Source organism: Podarcis vaucheri (genome assembly GCF_965113315.1).
Source record: "Podarcis vaucheri genome assembly, chromosome: 16".
In the NCBI taxonomy this organism is placed as follows: Eukaryota; Metazoa; Chordata; class Lepidosauria; order Squamata; family Lacertidae; genus Podarcis; species Podarcis vaucheri.
The window spans coordinates 17353513-17374981 of NC_138754.1; the positions used below are offsets into that span (position 1 = coordinate 17353513).

At 48.4% G+C, this 21469-nt stretch overlaps 1 protein-coding gene across 1 annotated transcript; it reads right to left on the reverse strand.

The window, feature by feature from the left end:
• On the reverse strand, positions 1-20462 carry CTSF (cathepsin F). Its single transcript, XM_082203934.1, has 14 exons — positions 20220-20462; positions 17014-17136; positions 14622-14697; positions 13061-13170; positions 11918-11993; positions 10924-11037; positions 9869-10014; positions 8697-8793; positions 8200-8280; positions 7079-7198; positions 5670-5734; positions 3918-4008; positions 3088-3146; positions 1-1136 (listed from the first exon to the last, which is right to left on the reverse strand). The coding sequence occupies exons 1-14, from the start codon at positions 20424-20426 to the stop codon at positions 1062-1064; spliced, it is 1440 nt and encodes a 479-aa protein (XP_082060060.1). The 5' UTR covers positions 20427-20462; the 3' UTR covers positions 1-1061.
• Positions 20463-21469: the final 1007 nt, after the last annotated feature.

Below are 21469 nucleotides of genomic sequence, written 5' to 3' on the forward strand. Positions count from 1 at the left end.
TTTGGGGGGGCATTTATCAGTGCTACAATTCCTACGGGGAGCGGGAAGACTTGGAGAGTGCAAAAGAAAGAAGCCCCTGACTAACTAGAAAATAAGGGTGTTAAATGTGCTCCCCTCGTTTCCACAAGGAAGAGAAAATTCACCTGCACTTATTTAAGGGGGCTTGAGTGAGTTGTGAAGTTCCTTGGAACATCTTGTCTTAAATGCAAGCTGGTTCCCCAAGTTGTATGGAGACAGGAAGCTGGCCTTAGACCAAGTCAGACTGTCTGCTGTCCATCTAGCACAGCAGCTCTTCAACTTGAGGGGGGCCTTCCCTAGCCCTGCCTCCTGAGGATTGGAGGGTTGGACTAGATGACTCTTTGGGTCCCCTTCCAACTCTACAATCCCAGGACTGTATGATATTCTATGTTTGGGACTTTCTGCGTGCAGAGTGGGTGCTCTTCTACTGAGCTGTGGCCCAAACTTAAGAGGCCTATGGTTAAAAAACAGTAATGAGACCTGCTTTTTGCAGAGGGAGTTGGGATGGGAGCTGGTAGTTAGATTGCTGCCCCTTCCTCCCCGGCCCCAATTCCCAGTCTGCCTTCCAAAAAGCAGCTCAGGATTGACCAAGGTAAAAGAGGAGGCTCACAGCGAGGAGCAGCTGATGACCTAACCATTTCAGAGGAGCAAGTCCCCTTCACCATCCTCTGTGCATCTGCCCAGGCACCAAGTACCCCTTCACTGAGAGTTGGGGGAAGGAATCTGCTCCTACTGGAAAGGGGAGCACCCTTTAAACACACACCAGCACCAATCCTGGCCTGGTTGAAGGATCTCAGCAAGGTTAAGGGTCCTATCCTAGGACATGCTACCTCCAGTCTCTACCGTTCATAGCAGCAGGCAGGAGCAGGGGCCAGATCTTCTTAGTTATGCACTAGGCCTAACCAGGACTATTTAGAAAGGGAAATGGGTAAACAGGGTCAGTATAATGTACAGGGAAGGTGCTCCGATCTTCATCTTGGTGCTGGGTGGAAAGCCAGCAAGTTGATGATTTGGACCGGAGGCAGTCAAGGGGCCCGAGAGGCTTACTCTATCACTGCAGAACTGCACATTGAGTTCATGCCACAGGCGTGGCTGCCACGGTACAGGTAGTAGTAGCCCTGAAAAGAGACACGGGACAATTGTCAGTAAGCAGCACAGATCTTCCTTGACCAGGAAAGCCTAGCCACAGTATTGGTTACTACAAGACTGGATTACTGCCACACACTCTTCATGGGGCACCCCTTGCGCTTGATCGGGAAGCTGCAGTTAGTGCAGATTAAAGGTAAAGGTAAAGGTACCCCTGCCCGAACGGGCCAGTCTTGACAGACTCTGGGGTTTGTGCGCCCATCTCACATCTATTGGCCGGGGGCCAGCGCTGTCCGGGGACACTTCCGGGTCACGTGGCCAGCGTGACAACGCTGCTCTGGCGAGCCAGAGCCGCACACGGAACGCCGTTTACCTTCCCGCTGGTAAGCGGTACCTATTTATCTACTTGCCCCCGGGGGTGCTTTCGAACTGCTAGGTGGGCAGGCGCTGGGACCAAGCAGCGGGAGCGCACCCCGCCGCGGGGATTCGAACCGCCGACCTTTCGATCGGCAAGCCCTAGGCGTTGAGGCTTTAGCCCACAGCGCCACCCGCGTCCCTGGGTACTGGGTACCAATACTGTCCCATCAACAGTATTGGTTACTACAAGACTGGATTACTGCCACACACTCTTCATGGGGCACCCCTTGCGCTTGATCGGGAAGCTGCAGTTAGTGCAGATTGCAGCAGCACAATTGCTGACAGGACCCCGTATAACACCTCTGGTCGGAGATCTGCACTAGTTGCCCATTTGCTACCCAGGCCAGGTTCAAGGTGTTACTGTCAACATACCAAACTCTTAGCAACTTGGGACCAGTTTACCTGCGAGATCACCTCATCCCATATATATGCCCACTTATATCTGTGAAACTGGCATTGTTACAGATGCCACATAATACCTGATGCACATTTGTAAGAAATAGACCTTTTATTGTGACAGCTCCTACACTTGGAACTCCCTGCCCATTGACACCAGGCAGACGCCTTCCCTGCACTCTTCTCAGGGCCTGCAAAAAACTTTTATTGCTTACAGAAACCTAGCCAAATATGTAGACTGTTTACATGTGTTTTTAATTGTTTGTAGTAAAGTTTTAAAAAGCTGGTTTTGGTAGTTTTCATTGATGGTTTTACAGTGGAACCTTGTGTTATGTAGTGTCCCCCTTATGAATGTTGCAGGTTACACATTCCGCTAACCCGGAGTAGATGCCCCTTGTTGCGACCTTTGCCCCGGGATGCGAGCAGAAGTCGCGGCGCAGCAGCAGCAGGTGCCATTAGAGAAAGCGTGCCTCCTGTTACAAGAGGTTTCCTGTTACGAACGGACCTCTGGAACGGATTAAGTACATAACAGGAGGTACCACTGTATATCCTTTCTGTAAACTGTTTTGAGATTTTTTACAATCAAGCAGTTCCACAGTATGATCACATCTTACACGCATTTAAGTTTCAACCATATGTGATTGAAGGCGAGCTGGTTGAATTTGTGCAAGTCAAGTCCCAAACAAGATGGAGTGTTTAAGAGCTCTTTTTGCATTGGGTCCACTTGCAGTTACCTGGGGCAAAAAGAGCTTCTAAGTTCTCTGCCTTGCTTGCTGGGGATTCTGGGGATTATCTCTCCCCATCTACCCTGCTTCAATTTTCATGTATACGCAGAACCCTTGGACTCGAACGTCTACATAAAATGTGATCGTACGGAGCTTACATTTTGTGATATATATATCTGCCTTCTGCCTGCACATGAGCATGTAATTGGCCAGCACAACGTAAGCAGAAGTCAGCCATACCCTGGCACCAGCTCCTCCTTGCCTCAAAAAGCATTGTCAAGCAAAGAGACACTAGGTTAGGGGGTCAGCAGCAGGCAGTTACACTGAGGAGAAAGCCAAGCCTGACTCGTGAGCTTTCAATGTATCAGCCCCTTCCTTACAATGTGAACAGAGATTGCCAAGAGCAGGGGAAAGGTCGCCCAGCTGAGTTTGGAAGAATGCTTACCTTCTCTCCCCAGTTCTCTCCCCAACTGTTCTTGATCGCCCAGAATGGAGTATGGCCCCCTGTGTGTGCATACAGGTGGAAACAGAAGAGAGTCGTCAGGGGTAGAGCAAGCAGTAAACCGCTTTGAGTTTGTTTTTTTCCAAAGCAGCATATAAATTTTATAAAACCCTCCATCTATCCCTCAAGAGAGTCCCCCCCCCAACCCATCGATCTCTTGAAGTGGCTTAAGATGGATCTGATCTCTGCATCATCCTTGGATGGAAGCCAGCAGCTTTTTGCAAGCAGGAAGGAATTCATTCTTGACCCTTCCTGCTTCCTCCATCCACCCACCGCTCCCTGCCCACCTCTGAACACCCATCACAAGCACGGAAACTCCCCACTTGTAGTTCTCCTTCAGCCTCTATTAGTCACACCTGTTACAACTGGGGAGTCTGAAGCGAAACTTTGGGAATCATGAGAACTAGGGACTTAGATCAGACAAACATCAGGTGCCAGCACTAGTAAAACTGCTCTAATATATTTTGCCCAGACGCAAGTAGGTTTTAACTGAGCAAGCTTTAGGGTAATTTAAAGTCTCATCTGCATTTTTTCTAACGCTTTGCGTGAGCGTTTTAGGAATGAGATAGGGTGGCACCAAAAAATTGTTTTAGATAGGTCACACAAATAAATTAGAAAGAACAAAGTAAAGCAAGCTTATTGAACACAGATGGAGACTGCTTCTGAACGCTAAACTGCAGGGTGGAGGAATGGAGATTCTCGAGTGAATCTCCCCACCTTCACGTTTTGGGAGCATTCCCCTCCTCCCCCCGCAAGTAAAAGTAGCCACTTACGTGTGCCGTAGCCCACCAAGAGGACTGCGTGGTCAATCATCCAGGGGTTGCAGAGCAGGAAGAAGGGGTGGGAAACTCCCCTCCTGTAGAACTGGACAGGGGAAGAAGGGAAAAGGGCTCAGAGACAATCCTCGACTCCAAGCAACTTAATACATACATGTTGCACCTTGTGCAATGTTTGGGCCTTCAGGCAATTTGGGAGGACTTGAAGGTCTATGCATGAAGCTACTAAGAAAGTCAAATGTGTCCTAGCTGCAAGGAGTCCTTGCCCCTCTGAACAGATCTGTTCCCTCGTGTTCTGCATGACTCAGCCCTCCCTCTCTCAATCAGCAACAAAAACCGAACTAGGCCAATCTGAATTTGGAAGCAGAGTAAGCCGTGTAAAAGAAATGGAAGCAGGGCTAGCTGTTGGATCAGACCAGAGGCCCAGCAGTCTGACCAACCAGAAAGCTCGCAAGGACAACAGAAATACCGTATTTTTTGTACCATAGGGCGCACCGGACCATAGGGTGCACCTAGTTTTTAGATGGGGAAATCAATAAAAATATATATATATTTCCCCCCCCCCAGCCCCAAAGAGCAGCGTACAGGCTGCGCACAACCTCTCCCTGCCGGAGGGGTTGTGCGTGGCTATAGCACAAGCCAAGGCAGCGAGCGGGGTGGATCGCGCTGGCTGTTTTGGCTTCCTCTTTAGCCCCGCGCAATCCCTCCCTGCCGGGAGAGGCAGCGCAGGGGTAAAGAAGCCATAGCCCCGTGCAGCCTCTCCCTGCCGGAGAGATTGTGTGCGGCTATGGAACAAGCCAAGGCAGAGAACGGGATGGATCCCGCTGGCTGCTTTGGCTTCCTCTTTAGCCCCGCGCAATCTCTCCTTGCCGGGAGAGGCTGTGTGGAGCTAAAGAAGCCATAGCCCCGTGCAGCCTCTCCCTGCCGGAGGGGTTGCGTGCGGCTATGGAACAAGCCAAGGCAGTGAGCAGGATCCATCCCACTCGCTGCCTTGGCTTCCTCTTTAGCCCTGTGCAATATTTCCCTGCCGGGAGAGGCTGCGTGGAGCTAAAGAAGCCATAGCCCCGTGCAGCCTCTCCCTGCCGGAGGGGTTGCGCACGGCTATGGCACAAGCCTGCATTCGCTCCATAGGACGCACACACATTTTCCCTCAGTTTTTGGAGGGGAAAAACTGTGTCCAATGGAGCGAAAAGTACGGTACTCTCTTCTACACCTGCGATTCAACTGGTGTTCAGGTGCATGCTGATTCCCGACAGCGGAGGCAGAAAATAACCATCACGGCTAGCAGCTATCGCCGGGCTTATTCTCCTTGAGTTCGTCTAACCTGCTTTTGAAGCCGGTCATATTAGTGGCTATTGCTGCATTTAGCGCTTGCAAATTTGACAGTTCTATTTCTGTGTGGAGAAGGGCTTTGTTTTGCCTGTCCTGAATCAGAGATGGCTCTGAGTCCTAGGGCAGGAGGTGGCAGAGCTCCAACGGCATCCCAGGATTTCTTTTCTTCTTTTTTTAAGTTTTAAAAAGCAAGGGGAAATGGAAAACCTATGGCCACATCATAAAGTTAATGCATCTCCCTGCTCAAACTTGCATAGAAATTTCTGTCCCTCCACTGTGACTTTTTTGGGAGGGTTTCATTTTGCTCCCCACCTGCTCAACAAATGATGTGGGGGGGGGATGTTTTTTGACCAAAAGGGCAACCTCTGTTGCTTACAGCATGGAAAAAGCAGCATGGCCCTCCAGGGGCTCCCTCACCTGCATGGCAAAGGCGTTCAGAGCAATGGAAATAGGGCCATTCTTAGCCAGCCAGGCAGCAATCTCTGAAACGGAGAGAGTGACTGGTTAATATGCAAGGCCATTATATGATGCAGAGAGATATGAGAAGGAGAGGGAGCTTATGGGAGATGCGCTGCAGGCCCTGCCCCAGAAAACGAAAGCATTTTACACATGTGGATCGCCATGCATTTGAGATACTGATACGCTGCCTCTCTCCCTGGCCTCAGTTGCACTTCCTACACCCATGATTGGTGGCAGCAGGTAGGACAAGAGATCGTAGCAGGACAGCTCAGCAGAGAAGCTGTTAAGTATCAAGTGCGTGGTCTTGAATGTTTCTTAGCCATAAAAGCAGCAAGAAGGGCACCTATCAAGTCCAGAGAACATCTAGGGCAGGCCTGGGGTGCCTCAGGGACCTATGCAGTCATCCAGACCTCTAAATCCATCCCACAGGCCACAAGTCTCTCTGGCCCTGCCCTGTTTTTTCTTGGCCAGAATGTGTTATTGGACCATGATAATACCTCTTGCTTGTCTGGATAAAGAGGATGTAAATAATAACCTCTGTACTGGCTGCCCATCTACTACCAAGCCAGGTCCTTGTATTGATTTTACAGAGCCCTGAACAACTTAGATCCAAGGTAGCTTAGAGATGGCCTGAACCCTTATATCCTGGCTCAGTTACCAAGATCACCTGGAAGAACCTCATTGGTCATCCCTTGAGTTGGCAGAGGTCATTTGACATCAATGTGAAATAGAGTCTTTAGTCTTATCAGCCTAGTCCTGTGGAACACTCTGCTAACATTATCCAGCTCCTTTTAAAGATCCGCTGAGAACTTCTCTATGTCATCAAGCTTATGCCAGCAATTAAGAAGGCATTTTTCCATAACACTTAGATGATGGTCTCTGATCTTAAATGTGTTTTTATATTATATAGTTATTATTGTACACTGCTTTTATTTTGTTATGATTTGCAGCATATAAATATTTTCATAAACAGATATATATGTCTACACCAATTCTTACATGGCTGACTTCCGTCACATCTGTTGCCCTGTCCAGATGTTTTGAGACTACAATTCCCATCATCCCTGACCACTGGTCCTGTTAGCTAGGGACAATGGGAGCTGTAGTCCCAAAACATCTGGAGGGCCGAGTTTGCCTGTGCCTGTGCCTGCTCTGGCCCCAAATACCACTGGCATGTGGCCTCTGGAAGTTTGGCCAAGAGGGAAGGCAGCCCTGGGACTGGGAAAAGTTTGCCCAACCCTTGCTCTAGGCAGTAGCAAGTGGCCTTCCTCATTCCACAGCGGAGTGTTCCAGATCTCCCTAGGTATTAAGAGGCCCACAATCTGATTCACTAACTGGCACCCCAAGCCATGGTCTCAGACACGTACCTGTCTCATCCCGGGATATTGATACGGAGCTATTGATGTAGACGGCCACCTTATCCTTGGAGAAGCCACACTTCTGCTCGAACCCCTCGTAACTGTAATCGCGCTCTGTCTCCAGGCCACCTGGGGAAGAAGAGGAGAATCAGGAAGGCCAAGGAAGGTGATGACCTGGCAAGGAAAACCGTGTACAGGCTGGGCTCTTGCTGTGCAGAATAAGGATCTAAGAGTGGCTTTAAAAAAACCCCACACATTTATTATGCCCTAATAATACTTCTGTGGGATGCAGGTGGCACTGTGGATTAAACCACAGAGCCTAGGACTTGCTGATCAGAAGGTCAGCGGTTCAAATCCCCATGACGGAGTGAGCTCCCGTTGCTCGGTCCCTGCTCCTGCCAACCTAGGAGTTCGAAAGCACGCCAAAGTGCAAGAAGATAAATAGGTACCGCTCCGGTGGGAAGGTAAACAGTGTTTCCGTGCGCTGCTCTGTTTCGCCGGAAGCGGCTGAGTCATGCTGGCCACATGACCTGGAAGCTGTACGCCGGCTCCCTCGGCCAATAAAGCAAGATGAGCGCCGCAACCCCAGAGTTGGTCACAAATGGACCTAATTGTCAGGGGTCCCTTTACCTTAATAATACTTCTAGAGGCAGCTTCTAACAATAAAAGCAGCAAGGAGCAACAACCCCTACGTGAGAAATCAACAGCAGCCAGAATCCAGAAATTCTGAAGAGGGACTTTGCATTGTCAACAAACGGCTGAACAAACAGAGCATCTTCCAGCCTCACTGTGGTGGTTGCTTCACAGCCATTGGGGAACTGCAGTAAAAGCAGCATGTGCACTCTTGAAAAATTCGGGTTTGCCCCAAGAAAGAGGGAATGGATTTTTTCTAAAAGGGAAGGATCTGGCATGAATGGTGCTCTAGACGCAACTGGCAAAACTCAGTTACATTTTAGCTTTGGGAACAAACCAGCATTTCCAGCACCACCATGCTCCAGTTCAGAGATGGCTGTGAAAACAAGTCTCTGAACACTCAAAACATCTTATTCTCTGGATGTCAAGGTACATGCAGAGGAACAAGTTGCAGACCAAGTGCCGCGCTCGAGCAAAAATATATTTTGCTGACTCACCCAGCCCTTCAATGGCCTCGTAGGCTGTGGATGGAAGTCCTCCTCCACAGGCTTTGTCTACGGAGTCACAGTCCAGCAGCTCTGTGGAGGGAGCAGAAATCAGGTCAGCTGGAAACTGGAGGGTGAACACCCAAAGACATGTCCAGTCTTGCTCCTGAAGTCAGCCAACTTCCCAATTTATTTCTTTATGACATTTCCTTCATAAAATTTATATGCCACTTGATTGAAGAAAAAACTCAAAGCAGTTACATCTCGCTCCTCGCCATATGTGATCTCAGGGTGGGTTATAACAAGGTAATGAAAGGAAAAATTAAATAAAATCTGCTTTGAGAATGCAAGCATCCTATACCTGTAAAACATTTGAGTCAACGCGGTCATGTAAACAAGGCACAACCAATGACTTCACTGGCAGTTTTTTTGTTTTGTTTTAGCTCTGCTGCCCAGAAAGCTCCCAGTCCAAACATGAGAGGCCAGGCCTCCTCAAAGAATTCCCTTACCTTGCTCAGAGAGGGAGACCAAAGTGCCATTGTGGAGGAACCACTGCCCTTCCACGTTGCCCGTCACAGAGAAGGCCCAGCAGGAGCCACAGTAACCCTGCAGTAATTGAGAAAAGGAAAGCGTTACTCCAGATAGTATGAACTGGCCATAAGATGAAAAAGGAGACAATTCAGAAGCAGCCTGGAAGAAGGCAACTTGCATCAGTTAAACAACTTCACTGGCTACTGGTCCACTTTTGGGCACAATTCCATGCGCTGGTTCTGACCTATAAAGCCCTATATGGCTTGGGACCAGGCTTCCTGAATGACCATAACTCCCTATATAAACCTTTCTAGGTGCCAAGATCCTCAGGTGAGTACCTTCTCTTTGTTAGGGGACATTCGGCACAGAAACATGTGTGTATACCTTTAAGAAGTTTCTGGGATTAATTGGCTGCAGGTGGCCGTTGCTATAAAGGAAAAAAGCTGAGTTTTGTGGCCTGCCTGCAGGAATAACACCCACCAGAGTTTGTGTTTATTGTTTAGTAATAAAGTCTTCGTTTTAGTTTGGGTTTTTACACCTATGTCTCCTGGAGTCACCCTGTCCTCTGCCACCGGCTGGAAATCCCCCTCCAACACTCTTGGACCCATTAACATCAAAAACACGGTTGGTGGTGACACAAGAGAGAAGCTTTGCTGCGGCTGCTCCCAGATTGTGGAATCCTCTCCCAGGAGAGGTTAAACTGGCTCCCTCTTGGTTATCCTTCTGCTGGCAGACTAAAACTTTTGTATTGAGACAGGCCTTTGAAAACTAAGGTGCAGACGATACAGATGGTGTTGCCGGGGCAAACTGTACTTTAGCTGCTGGTTCTAAATGTGTTTCGATGTATTTTAATTACTGCTTTCAATTAGTTTTATTACTTTTCATTTTATGAGGATTTTTTTACATGTTGTAAGCTGCCTTGCATCAATATTTGATACAAAGCTGGGACATAAATTCCTACAGAGAACAAAACAAAGCTCAGGCCCAGAACCTAGGGTGGATCACTACCTTCTTCCAGCTCCTCACCAACCTCACACAACAAGCCCACACAGGGAAACAGTGGAACTTTTATCCCCTTTGGAAACTTTAAGCCCAACCTGGTCCCCTTGAGGAAGCAGCTGCTTCCATAGTGGAGCAGAGGAAAACCAACCTGGTTCTTGACACCTGTGACAGCCCCGTGGTCCCGCCAGTCCCATGCATCAGGGGGTGGATCATTAGGGATGGTGGCTGGTTTCATTGGCCGACCAGGCAGCTGGGAAAGCAGTGGGTTCAAGTACGTGGAGCGGAACTCCTCCTCTGAAACAAAGGAGAAAGATACATTGTGCGATGAAAAGACAAAAGCACCAGACTTCATAAAATATGACACTCTAGCCTTCCTGGCTGGTTGAAGTTCTTGAGTTCTATCTGCCACAAATACATACAGTGGTACCTCGGGTTAAGTACTTCATTTGTTCCGGAGGTCCGTACTTAACCTGAAACTGTTCTTAACCTGAAGCACCACTTTACCTAATGGGGCCTCCTGCTGCCGCCGCGCCATTGGAGCACGATTTCTGTTCTCATCCTGAAGCAAAGTTCTTAACCCGAGCTACTATTTCTGGGTTAGTGGAGTCTGTAACCTGAAGCGTATGTAACCTGAAACGTATGTAACCCGAGGTACCACTGTATCTGTATCTTTCCTCTTTGGAACTTGTGCTGTAATTTTAAAAACATTAGATACCCATTTTTGCTTTATTTTATGCTACTTCTATTCACTTTGTTTCATTCTCTCTCTCTCTTTTATTGAATAAAAAACCCTTTTAATATACACATCCGGATAATGTATTATCCCAGTTCCTTAATGCGAGTAATTGAATGTAAAAATAAAATATCTGGTTTGAGACACCTGCACTTTCCAAGGAATCTGGGATATGTAACACTTACCACATTGCAGGATAAAGGAGACAAGACTCTAACCTGTTAGCTGGAGCTTTTTCAGAGAGGGTTTGATGGTGGCACTGTTAGGACTAAGTGTCAGAAGTTTTGTAGAGAATGCCATTTGTTTACTGCAGCCTGTTCAGCCGGGTGCCCTCCTAATGGGCGTTTTAGTCTTGCAACATCTGCAGGGCACCCGGTTGGCGAAGGCGGGTCTACCAGACACAGGTATGCTGTAGCTCTGTGATTCAGAGGGGAAGCTAGCAGTAGAGTCCCTGCCCCGTCCTCACCTACCTGTCAGATCACTGAATTTGGTGACACCGTATTCTGCCGTGCCCTGATCCAGTTCCTGAATTAGCCGGGCCTTCTCCAGATTCTCTGCAAAGATCCTGAAACGCCTCTCAGTCTCTAAAAGAGCAGGAGGCCAGGGAAACAAGGACTGAGCATGAGTATTGATTCTTATTGGTTCTTATCCATCAGCAGTTATGCCTACAGTTCTTTAAGGATGCTTAACATGCAGAATGCTACTGCCAGCAGTGTGTACGTGGGCTGGTGGGCTCCGAGGAGTGGAGGGATGCCAAATTGGATCAGGAGAAGCTGGAAGACAGACAAGGGAGGTGGGGAGCCTGTGGCCTTCCCAATGCCTGCCTTCCTAACTCCCAACAGCCCAAGCAAGCACAGCCATGCCTGCTACAAAACCTGAACATCAGAGGAACTCTGCTGAGAAGCTAGCCTGACCTTTGCAGCTTATATTTATAATCACAGAGCCAGTGTGGTGTAGTGGTTAAGAGTGGTAGTCTCGCAATCTGGGGAACCGGGTTCGCGTCTCCGCTCCTCCACATGCAGCTGCTGGGTGACCTTGGGCCAGTCACACTTCTTTGAAGTCTCTCAGCCCCACTCACCTCACAGAGTTTGTTGTGGGGGAGGAAGGGAAAGGAGAATGTTAGCCGCTTTGAGACTCCTTAAAGGGAGTGAAAGGCGGGATATCAAATCCAAACTCTTCTCCTCTTCTTGCATTTTATATCCCACTTTCCTTCCAAGGAGCTCAAGGTGGCACACACAGTTCTCCCAGCCCTTCTTATTTTATACCCACAATTACTCTGCGAGGTACATCAGACTTGAGAAACTGCACCTGGCCCAAGGTTATCCCACGAGCTTCATGGCTGAGTGGGGATTCAAACTCTGGGCTCTGTCAGGTCCTAGACCAACCATTACACCACACAGGGCAGCCTTACCAACATGCCCAGTCATGTTGTTGCTTTGACAGTTTCCTTCGCCCAACATTCACCTTGCTTGTCCTTGTAGCTCTTCTCATAAGTTGTCAAGAACTCCTTGAAGAGGGGCACCAGGTGGTTGGAGGCATTCTGGGGATGGAAGAATCCAGAACTGAGAAACTGGTACACAAGGAACTGAATCACAGAAACAGAGCTGCTGCCTTCAACTGCAGACGCGATTTTATTTTATTTTCCAAACTGTATTGCAGAAATGTTGATTGAGGCATAAATATAAATTAGCCCTCTTCCCTCCTATGAACAGTATTTCCAGCATAATATTACATTTCTTTAACACAATATATTTTACGAGTAGTATTAAGAACCTATTAAACATAATATTTGACTTTCAATAGTATTATTATTATTTTCCTTTACAGCATTCATTGTCTCTTAGAACCTATAATCTAAACAAAGGACTCCATTAATTAGATGCATGTTTCATTTTTCTTAATTAATCTAACCCTTCTACAATGAATCCTGTCTTTCGCTTTAAAAGACCAAACTGTTTTATATATAGTTGGAACTGATCTACCAGATTCCTGGCATTTTATGAAATCAATGAATAAATGCCAGCCTGCCAAAAACCTGTCCATCTTTTTTTGACCTTTGACCTTTCATTACCCTAGCCAATTACTTTTTTTAAATCACTGTATCAGAAGCAAGGTTATCTTAGGCAGATGATATCAAAGTACCCAAGACGAATCAGCCATCCAGTTTCCCTAATGTTAGAATCAGGAACATGCAAACAGGAATGCTGTGCATTTTTGACCAAAATTGGAAGATCGTGCCTGTCTCAAATGTATACAGTCATACCTCGGAAGTCGAACGGAAGTCCATCCGACTATCAAAATGTTCAGAAACCAAAGCATGGCTTCTGGTTGGCTGCAGGTAGCTCCTGCAGCCAATCGGAAGCCATGTCGGACTTTCGGGTTCCAAAGAATGTTCGTAAACCAGAACACTCACTTCTGGGTTTGCGGCATTTGGGAGCCAAAACGTCAAGAGTACCAAGACGTTTGGGATCCAAGGTACATGTACATGCTTTTGGTATAAAAGGAAAGAAGAGAAAGAGACAACTCAGTCAGCAGGAACACAGCCCTGCTTTGCCCTGCTAAGAGAATTCACACCCCAGCTCCAAAAGGCAGACAAATGACACTCACCTGCAGAAACCTCTCTTCCTGGGCTAACTCCTCGACTTCCTTGGCAGGTGCCTTCGGACGGAACACTTCCCACTCCCCCAGTTTTGCTGCGTGAACTACCTCCGATGGCTCTGCAAGAACAAGGGGTGTGTGGGTTTATTTATTTACTATCCCACACTCTGTCACCAGACTACGTGGATACAGTCATACCTCGGGTTGAATGCGCTTTGGGTTGAGCGCGTTAGAGTTGCACTCCGTGGCAACCCAGAAGTAACGGAGCGTGTTACTTTCGGATTTTGCCATTTGAGCTTGCGCAGACGCTCAAAATGACGTCACACGCATGCGCAGAAGTGCCATCACTAGATATGTTTGCTTCTGGATGCGAACGGGGCTCCGGAACGGATCCCGTTCATATCTAGAGGTACCACTGTATTCCAAAAGTCACCTACATTCTAAATGGCTATCAGCTAAACCCCCAATCCTTCCCATTACACCTCCTCACAGAAATATGTGCTTAACCAGATATGCAGAAGGAAATCTTTTACCCAACAGCCTACACCTTAATGATTCATGCCCCTGAATGATTCATTGTGCCTGGGGAGAAAAGGTGAGTCCATGTATCAATTACACACACGGACACCCATCTCGCAAATGATGTAAGTCCAGGTATCAACATCATAGTGCCTTGCAATCTTCTCCTGGCCCCCACAAAGCCCCTCCCCGCACTACCCACTTGGTCATGAGGCCACAAGGGTGGCCAGTTTTTTCTCCCTTTAAAGATACATACAGGCAGCACCCCCAACCCCCCGTTTAGGCACGTTCCATATGTGTGCAACCGTGTACATGTGCCTTGCGCCAAACCCAGAAGTGACCCAGAACCATCATAAAGACGTCACTGAAATGTCACTAAAAGGGCAGAGCAGGGTGTTTGCAGGCTTTTTCAATGGGTTTCAATTATACAGAATTTCACTGGCGCGCGCAGTACCTCAGAACGTAAACCCCGTGTAAATGGGGGGAGGGGCTCCTTGAAGAGGAGGAGGAAGTTGGAAAAGTGGCGCTCTTTCCCATTTTCTCTTCCAACTCTATGTGCTTTTCAAGCCTCAGATTAATATTATCGGGTCGACTTTTATCCAGATCCCTTGGAAAGGCAATGAGTGCGTATGTATGAACTCTGACAGGAAGGTTGATCCAGAGGACAGAGAGAGAAGCAACCAGGCTCGGTGGCGCCCACAGCACACAGTCGTAAATCGCCACAGACCAAAGAATGGTTGGCAGCTCCAGATTAAGGAATTCTAAATGGCTCTGAAGCTACTTGCATTTGCTCAGTTGCACTGATAGGATTCCAACCTGGATGGAGCATTACAGTGTGGAGGCTATTTGCCGCCTGAAGGAGAATTCTGTGGAAGTAGGTAGGCCGGTACAAGAGTTATCTTATCCGTTCTGGTTGCTGCTGGCTTTTACAATCAATATCACTGAAGGAAAAGCTTGGCTTGTCAACAGTATGCAAAGGTTTGGGGCCCTGCCTTCTTGACTGTATTTTCTGCTTTTAACGCTTCAGACAGACTACCCAGACCTGACTTACCAGCCAGGCGACACTCTTGCTTCACCAGTCTCTTCCTGTTTGCCCAGGGCTGGCTCCAGACCTCAAAGTGACATGACTGGAAGGGAAGAACAGAAAAGGTTAGGAGGGCAATCAAGGAGAAGCCACTCAGATAAGATGCGTGAGGCGGAAGGATGCAAGGCTGGAAATCAGAAATATTGCCTTGCCATCAACTCTAGGAGAGGAAATGGGGCCTACTGGGCTATCTGAGGAGGCAAAAGGAAGTCAGGACCTCTGGCTCTGGCAGGAAAGGGCTGCCCTCCTCCCAAAAGATTGAAGGTTCAATCCCCATAAGGGGCAGCTGCATATTCCTGTATTGCAGGGGTTTGGACTAGATGATCCACAGGGTCTCCTTCCAACTCTTATGATTCTATGACCTAGTGGTCTATGACTCCAAACAGTAAGGTGCCTTGGGGCGTTCATCTTGCACCATGCACCAGAGATGCTTTATCCCTACCAGCCACTTCACTGGGAGGACCTTTTGCATCTTAATTGAGGCTGATCTCATGAAAATACAGTGGTACCTTGGGTTAAGTACTTAATTTGTTCCGGAGGTCCGTTCTTAACCTGAAACTGTTCTTAACCTGAAGCACCACTTTAGCTAATGGGGCCTCCTGCTGCTGCTGCTGTGCCGCCGGAGCCCAATTTCTGTTCTTATCCTGAAGCAAAGTTCTTAAACTGAAGCACTATTTCTGGGTTAGCGGAGTGTGTAACCTGAAGCGTATGTAACCTGAAGCGTATGTAACCCGAGGTAACACTGTAAGTCCTAGCAAGAGGGTCAGTGTGTGTACTTGTCAGATATCTTGCACTGAGGGCTAGTTGCGCCTGGGTTGCAACCACTTCAGTCTTCAGCTTGGGGGATCGAGGACACCATAAGCATCTCAGAAGAGCATGCCTGCTGGATCAAACCCATCTTACGTAGCTCAGAGGTAGAGAATCTGCCTTGCATGCAGAACCACCCAGGTTCAATCTCCAGGTAAGGCTAGGATAAACTTTTGGATAAAGCAACTGTGCCAGTCAGTATACATGATGTCAATGCTCTCTATCTTCCTCCTCGGCACCCAACCCCTGAAGCTACATGAGGCACTGTCAGCTGACAGGCTGGCCAGCCAAACCAAACTGCTCTTATTTGAGGGGACGTTTATGCAAAGAGATTCAGTGATGCCAGGTCACAAGATAAACATGTGAGACCCAGGGGGGACAAACTGAATTTGGCATGTGCTTATGGAGATCGTAGCCTTGATAATGAGAAGTCTGAGTCAACAGTACCAATGTTTACTGTTGTTAACACGCTGCTTTATGCAGACCAAAGCAAATCTAACCTTCCCAAGCTTCTGGGTGATGACCTGCTACTTCCCCATTCATCTCCTGGACATCTAACTTGCCCCCATTTCTCCAACACGTTGGAAGGAGGAGACCATATTTGCACAAACTACTTTGCGCCAGCCACAGGTCCCAGTGGGAGGTCTGCTCCTCTTCAAGCAAAGAGGTGTCTGTTTGGAGATGGGAGAGTTAGAAATCCCACTTCACTGCCATCTGCATATCCACACTTCCAGGGAAACTGAGGTGCCAGGGAAAGATTCTGCAGAGTCCCAGCCTCAGGTGCCCCCTCAGTCTCAGCCCATTCTGTTTCCTAATGCACACAGAGGTCATACTCAGGGACTTGTAGCACTGTTGGAATAGAGACAAGAGCTGATATACCCAACTGGGGTCATTTTACCACCCTTTCAAATGTTTCTGTGGGAGGGGAGGCTATTGTTTTGTTTTGTTTTTGCTTTATTATGTATTTTGTGTTTTCATTTTGTATTTTTATGTTTCGAACCACCCTGTGATCTTCAGGTGAAGGAAGGTACACAAATAAATTATACTGACTGTAAAAAAATCTCAAAGTGGGAAATGAAAACAAGAATACAATAAAAAACTACCAGTAAAAACATTCAAAAAATTAAAATCAGGATAAATTAAAAAAAAACAGATTAAAACACACATCAATGTTCAAGGTATCTGCGTACGCTTGTCTAAACGAAAATATTTTAAGCCAGGCGCTGAAGGGAGTTTGGTGAAGGCACCAGCCTGACTATCAATTGGCTGGGAGTTCCAAAGTGCCGGTGCTGCCACACTAAAAGACTGATTTTCTACAAATGAGGAACAGATATTATGTGCCAGTGCCTGTGCTAACGGTTGCAGCCCCATGTGTTTTGCGTGATGCTACCAAATGTGTTTTTTTAAAAAACTCAGAAGAGAAATCAGTAGAGCCATGCAAAACTAGGATACCTTGGGAACCAGATTCCAGGTTTCCAGCACATTGAAGGTACTAGCTACGCTCCCCCTGCCCCTTTTAACCAGAAAGCAAAAGCACAATGCTGATTCTTACCGTTTGCTCCGGCTCTTCTGGAGTGAGGCAACCAGGAGCATCTTGCCCCACAGCCTGCTTCCCACTGCACTGACTGCTCTGCAGCAGAGTCACATCCAGGTAGTACTTGATTCCATTCACCACCTGGAGATGAGGAAAGAACAGCTCTCAGGCAAGTGGGGAAAGTTGGGAAATTGCCCAGTGATGTTGACTGCCTGCAAGCAGCCAAAACCAGTTCGGAAGAAACTGGAGAAGACCTAGAGTGGCCTCAATGGTTTTCTGGTTTGGAAGGAGGAGGCAGCAGATAAGTATGGCTGGACTCTAAAGTTCACCACCCGGCTTTAAACTTGAGGTTCATAAGCTCACGCTGCAAGTTCAATCCATACATGCATAGAACAGGAACTTCATGAAAGAAAAACGATACACAGCCACTGCCTGGCACACTGCTGACACTGGGAAACATTTCAGCATTCCACAATTCCTGACAGGCAGAGAAAGGGACCCGACTATCCTGTCTCTTGCTGGCTGGCCAAGTCTGTGGTCACCTCACCTCAAAAAGGATACTGTAGTTGGAAAAGATTCAGAAAAAGGCAACTGAAACGATCAAGGGTATGGAATGACTCCCCCATGAACAAAGTTTGCAGCGTTTGGGGACTTTTTAGCTTAGAGAAAAGATGAGAAGTGACAGAAGTCCATGAAATTATGAATGGCATGGAGAAAGTAGACAGAGGGAAGTTTTTCTCCCTCTCTCATCACGTTAGAAATCATGGGCATCCAATCAAACTGAATGTGGAAGCTTCAGGACAGATAACAGGAAGGAGTCTTTCACAGAGTACATAATTAGGCTGTAAAAGATAATTAGACAAATTCATGGAAGAGAAGGCTTTCAATGGCTACTAGTCACAGTCACTATGCTCTGCTTCCATGGAGGTCAGGGGCAGTATGCGTCTGAATACCAGTTGCTGGAATCCACAGGAGATGAGAGAGTGGTTGGCTACTATGAGAACAGGATGCTGGACTAGATAAGCCATTGGCCTGATCCAGAAGGGCTCTTTTTATGTGATTCTGTCTCACAATCCCAAACACTGAACAAAAGGCTCTCATGAAAGCCAGGAAGTAAATAAAGCCTCACACACACACACTTGGAGAGCTAGCCAGGCACAATACTGGAGGCTCGAGGCCAGCTGTGGCCAAAACACTTCTGTGAGAGCCAGCACCACAGTTGTACAGGGAAGAATTAAACAGAGCAGGCTGCCTCCTCATGGGAATTATGGTTAGGACTGCAGACCATTTCAAATACTGATAAAATACACACACACCCTTTTGATTCTAATAACTAGATTCCATCAAAGATGCAACCTGGTTCTGAGGGAGGAGCAGGAATGCATGGGGCTGAGTTTCTCTTGCTGACTGTCAGCTGTAAGGGCATTCCACTGGCCTTACTCTTAGTCACTGACCTAGTTCTCCAGCATGGAGTAACAGCCTCGGCCCAGAGGTTTGTTACTTGCAGGTCAGCATCAATTATCCAGGACTCCAGCTAATCAGATGGAGGCAGATTCCCTCCCCCTCTGCCAGTATACCAGTTAAAGCAGTCTAGCTTGATGGAAGCCACCCGTAACTATTTTAAGAGTTAAGTGGATTGTGCTTCTAATTGTCAACAAGAAGACACCTGGGACAGCAATAAGGATCCTAAAGGAAGCGAGAAGAAGAAAAATAACATCCTCAGCGGCAGACTCCCCGGCCCTCTGTACTTCCTAAGTCCTGTGTTTGCCATTTCGGATGCCTGTGGGGCCGATAGAGAAAATACTCTCTACAGATGCCATCAGGCCTCCCCTCCCTCAAATGTCACCTGGTAGCAGGCTGCTTCAGCCTCTTGCCCTGAACTGTAATGACAGCTGGTAATTACAGGAACTTATTGGTTAATTTTAAAAACTGATGTCTCAGTTTACTTCCCCATCCCTTCCAGTCGCTTTTTCACAAGAACAAAGGGGGCCCGTCAAGTGCAGCATCCTGTTCTCACAGGGGTCAACCAGATGCCCAAGGGAAACCAGCAAGCACAAAAACACTCTCCCTTCCTGTGGTTTCCAGCAACTGGTATTCAAAAGCTGTGGAGGCAGAGCTAGTGGCCATTTATGAAGAAGGGGTCTGTCAGTGGCTACTAGCCACTAGCCATTGTGGCTAGTAGCCACTGACAGACCCCTTCTTCATAAATTTGTCCAATCTTCTTCTAAAGCGTTCCAAGTTGGTGCCCAACACCACCTCCTGTGGGAGTGAGTTCCATATTTTAACTGCACTGTGTGAAGGACATTCTTTTCCTTGGACAACGTGCAGTGCTTTATTTTTTTAGGGAAAATGGATTCATGACATTGTTACAGTAAGTGCCACACTTTTAACATTTGAAAATTAAAGGTTCTGGTACTGCGTACACTTGAGTACTCCCAGAAAAAAAACACTGACAACCTGTCATTTAGACTGTAATCCCAAAGGCAGGGTCAGTCTTGTTCTAACTGAATGAACGTAAGCTGCTCTGGAATTGTTTTTGGCTGAGGGGCAAGGTACAAATGCCTTAACTAGTTCGCTAAATTAAATTAATTTGACTGGAAGGGGTGGGGTTTCTGGGTCCAGGGTTAAATCCCCAGTTCAGAGGATCAAGGAGGTGTTGGGGGGGGGAGACCCCATAGCCAAGACCCTGGAGAAGTGCTGCCAGCCAGAGCACACAATACTGGGGTAGATTGGCAAAAATGGCTGGCATGAGAGCCAGTGGTAGTGTAACAGTTAAGCTCGCTCACTGTCTCTCAGCCTACCCTGCCTCACAGGGTTGTTACGGGGATAAAATGCGATGCAGAAAAACCATATAGGTCACCATTTTTAACTCATTGGAGAAAGGGGGAGGGACATAAGCGCAATGAATGGACTTGGATGGGGGCTACTTGGGGCATGAGGTCCTCACAGCCTCTTTGACGCCAGATGCTTTGGATTACGAGGAATACTTTATCCTCCCCCATCCTAAGTCATAGCCCCCACTTCTTCCAGCCCCAAAGTCCCCCGACGTGCTTCAGCCCCCAAATACTTCATGCTCCTCCACAGTGATGAGCCCCATCCAATTCTTCCAGCCCCAAGGTTCCTCCCTCCTAGCACCCGTGCCCCCCCAAGTCATGATTCCCCCTCATTTCTTCCAGCCCCAAGGTCGTCCCCCCGCACCTGCGCCCAGCCTTTCTGCATCTCACCTGCGTCTGGGCTGAGCGCAGCGTCCAAAGTCGACCGCCACCTCCGGAGCCCGCCTTGTCGCTCTGGAAAGTCTCGGCCAAGGCGAAGCGAGCCGCCTCACGGGCCTGGCCGCTCCGCACGTCCACCTCCCGGGCGCCCCCCGGCATCGCCGCGGAGGCACCCAGCAGGAGCAGCAGCACAAAGGGGACAGCCGACGCCTGCGCCATCCTTGCTCTGACTGAAGGGAGTCGGGCCGGCGGCCGGGTGGAGAAAGGGCGGGGCCTGAGGCAGAGTGGGAGGGGCCTGAGGCAGACGGCTGGGCATTGGGTGGCGTCCCCTTGGCCGACGAGGCTGGAGGGCGTGTCTCCGCCATGCCCCGCCCACCGGCGTCATCTGAACGCCCTCGCTGCCCTTGGCTTTGGTCCTCTCCCTAGAAAAACAAGAGGCAACCCCGGCTTCCCTCCAGGAGAAAGGGGCGGGGTCTCACTCCCGCAGCCCCCCTCATGTGACGTCACACGGGGACCCTTCCCTTCCTGCACACCTGGAGAGTGCCCCCAGTGGGGTGAGGAGAGGCACAGGGATGAGAACAGGCAGCGCCCTCACCCTGAGCATCTTGCAGGCCACAAGGGCCAATGCATGAGCCCATGTGAGGCAGAGATTCGAGGGCTAGGATCTGGATTCAAATTCCCACTTGGCCATGAAGTTCACTGGGTGGTCTTGAGGGGCAGTCAGACTAATTCTACCGGACAGGGTTATCGTGACCATAAAACGGGGGAGAATCAAGTGTGCACAGCTTTAGAAGCAGCAGGACACTAGATGCCAGCAGCTGGAGGAAAACAAGGTAACACCAAGTTAAAACGCCTGGCTGAAGCAACCTGAAACGTGGCATGTGTTTGTATACATAGTAATGGTGCCAGGGTGTAGCTAGATCTTCCTGTTGTACAATGGCGAGATCACATTTTCCACTGTGTGCCACAGATCCAAGCTATGGACACTTGTTATCTGTCCCAAAACACACATGGGATTGCAACATGAAATTCATCTGCCCATGTTTGCATATTGTTCTCTGAACTTGCCACAATCCCTGCGTGCAGGGGTAAAGCACACAATAACCTATGTTCAGCCCTGATGGATCAGACCAGCAACCAGCAGATGGTTAGAGTGTGGTGATGACAACGCCAAGATTGCAAGTTTGATCCCCATAAGGGACAGCTGCATATTCCTGCATTGCAGGATTTAGATGATCCTCAGGGTCCCTTTCAACTCTCTG

Excerpts from the sequence above, each read along its gene's own strand:
- CTSF (XM_082203934.1), bottom strand. The coding sequence starts at position 20,426 with ATGGCGCAGGCGTCGGCTGTCCCCTTTGTGCTGCTGCTCCTGCTGGGT. Across the intron at positions 10,015-10,923 it reads CAAATTCAGTGATCTGACAG|AGGAGGAGTTCCGCTCCACG; the intron begins GTAGGTGAGGAC and ends CCTTTGTTTCAG. Across the intron at positions 3,147-3,917 it reads CTTGGTGGGCTACGGCACAC|GGGGCCATACTCCATTCTGG; the intron begins GTAAGTGGCTAC and ends ATGCACACACAG.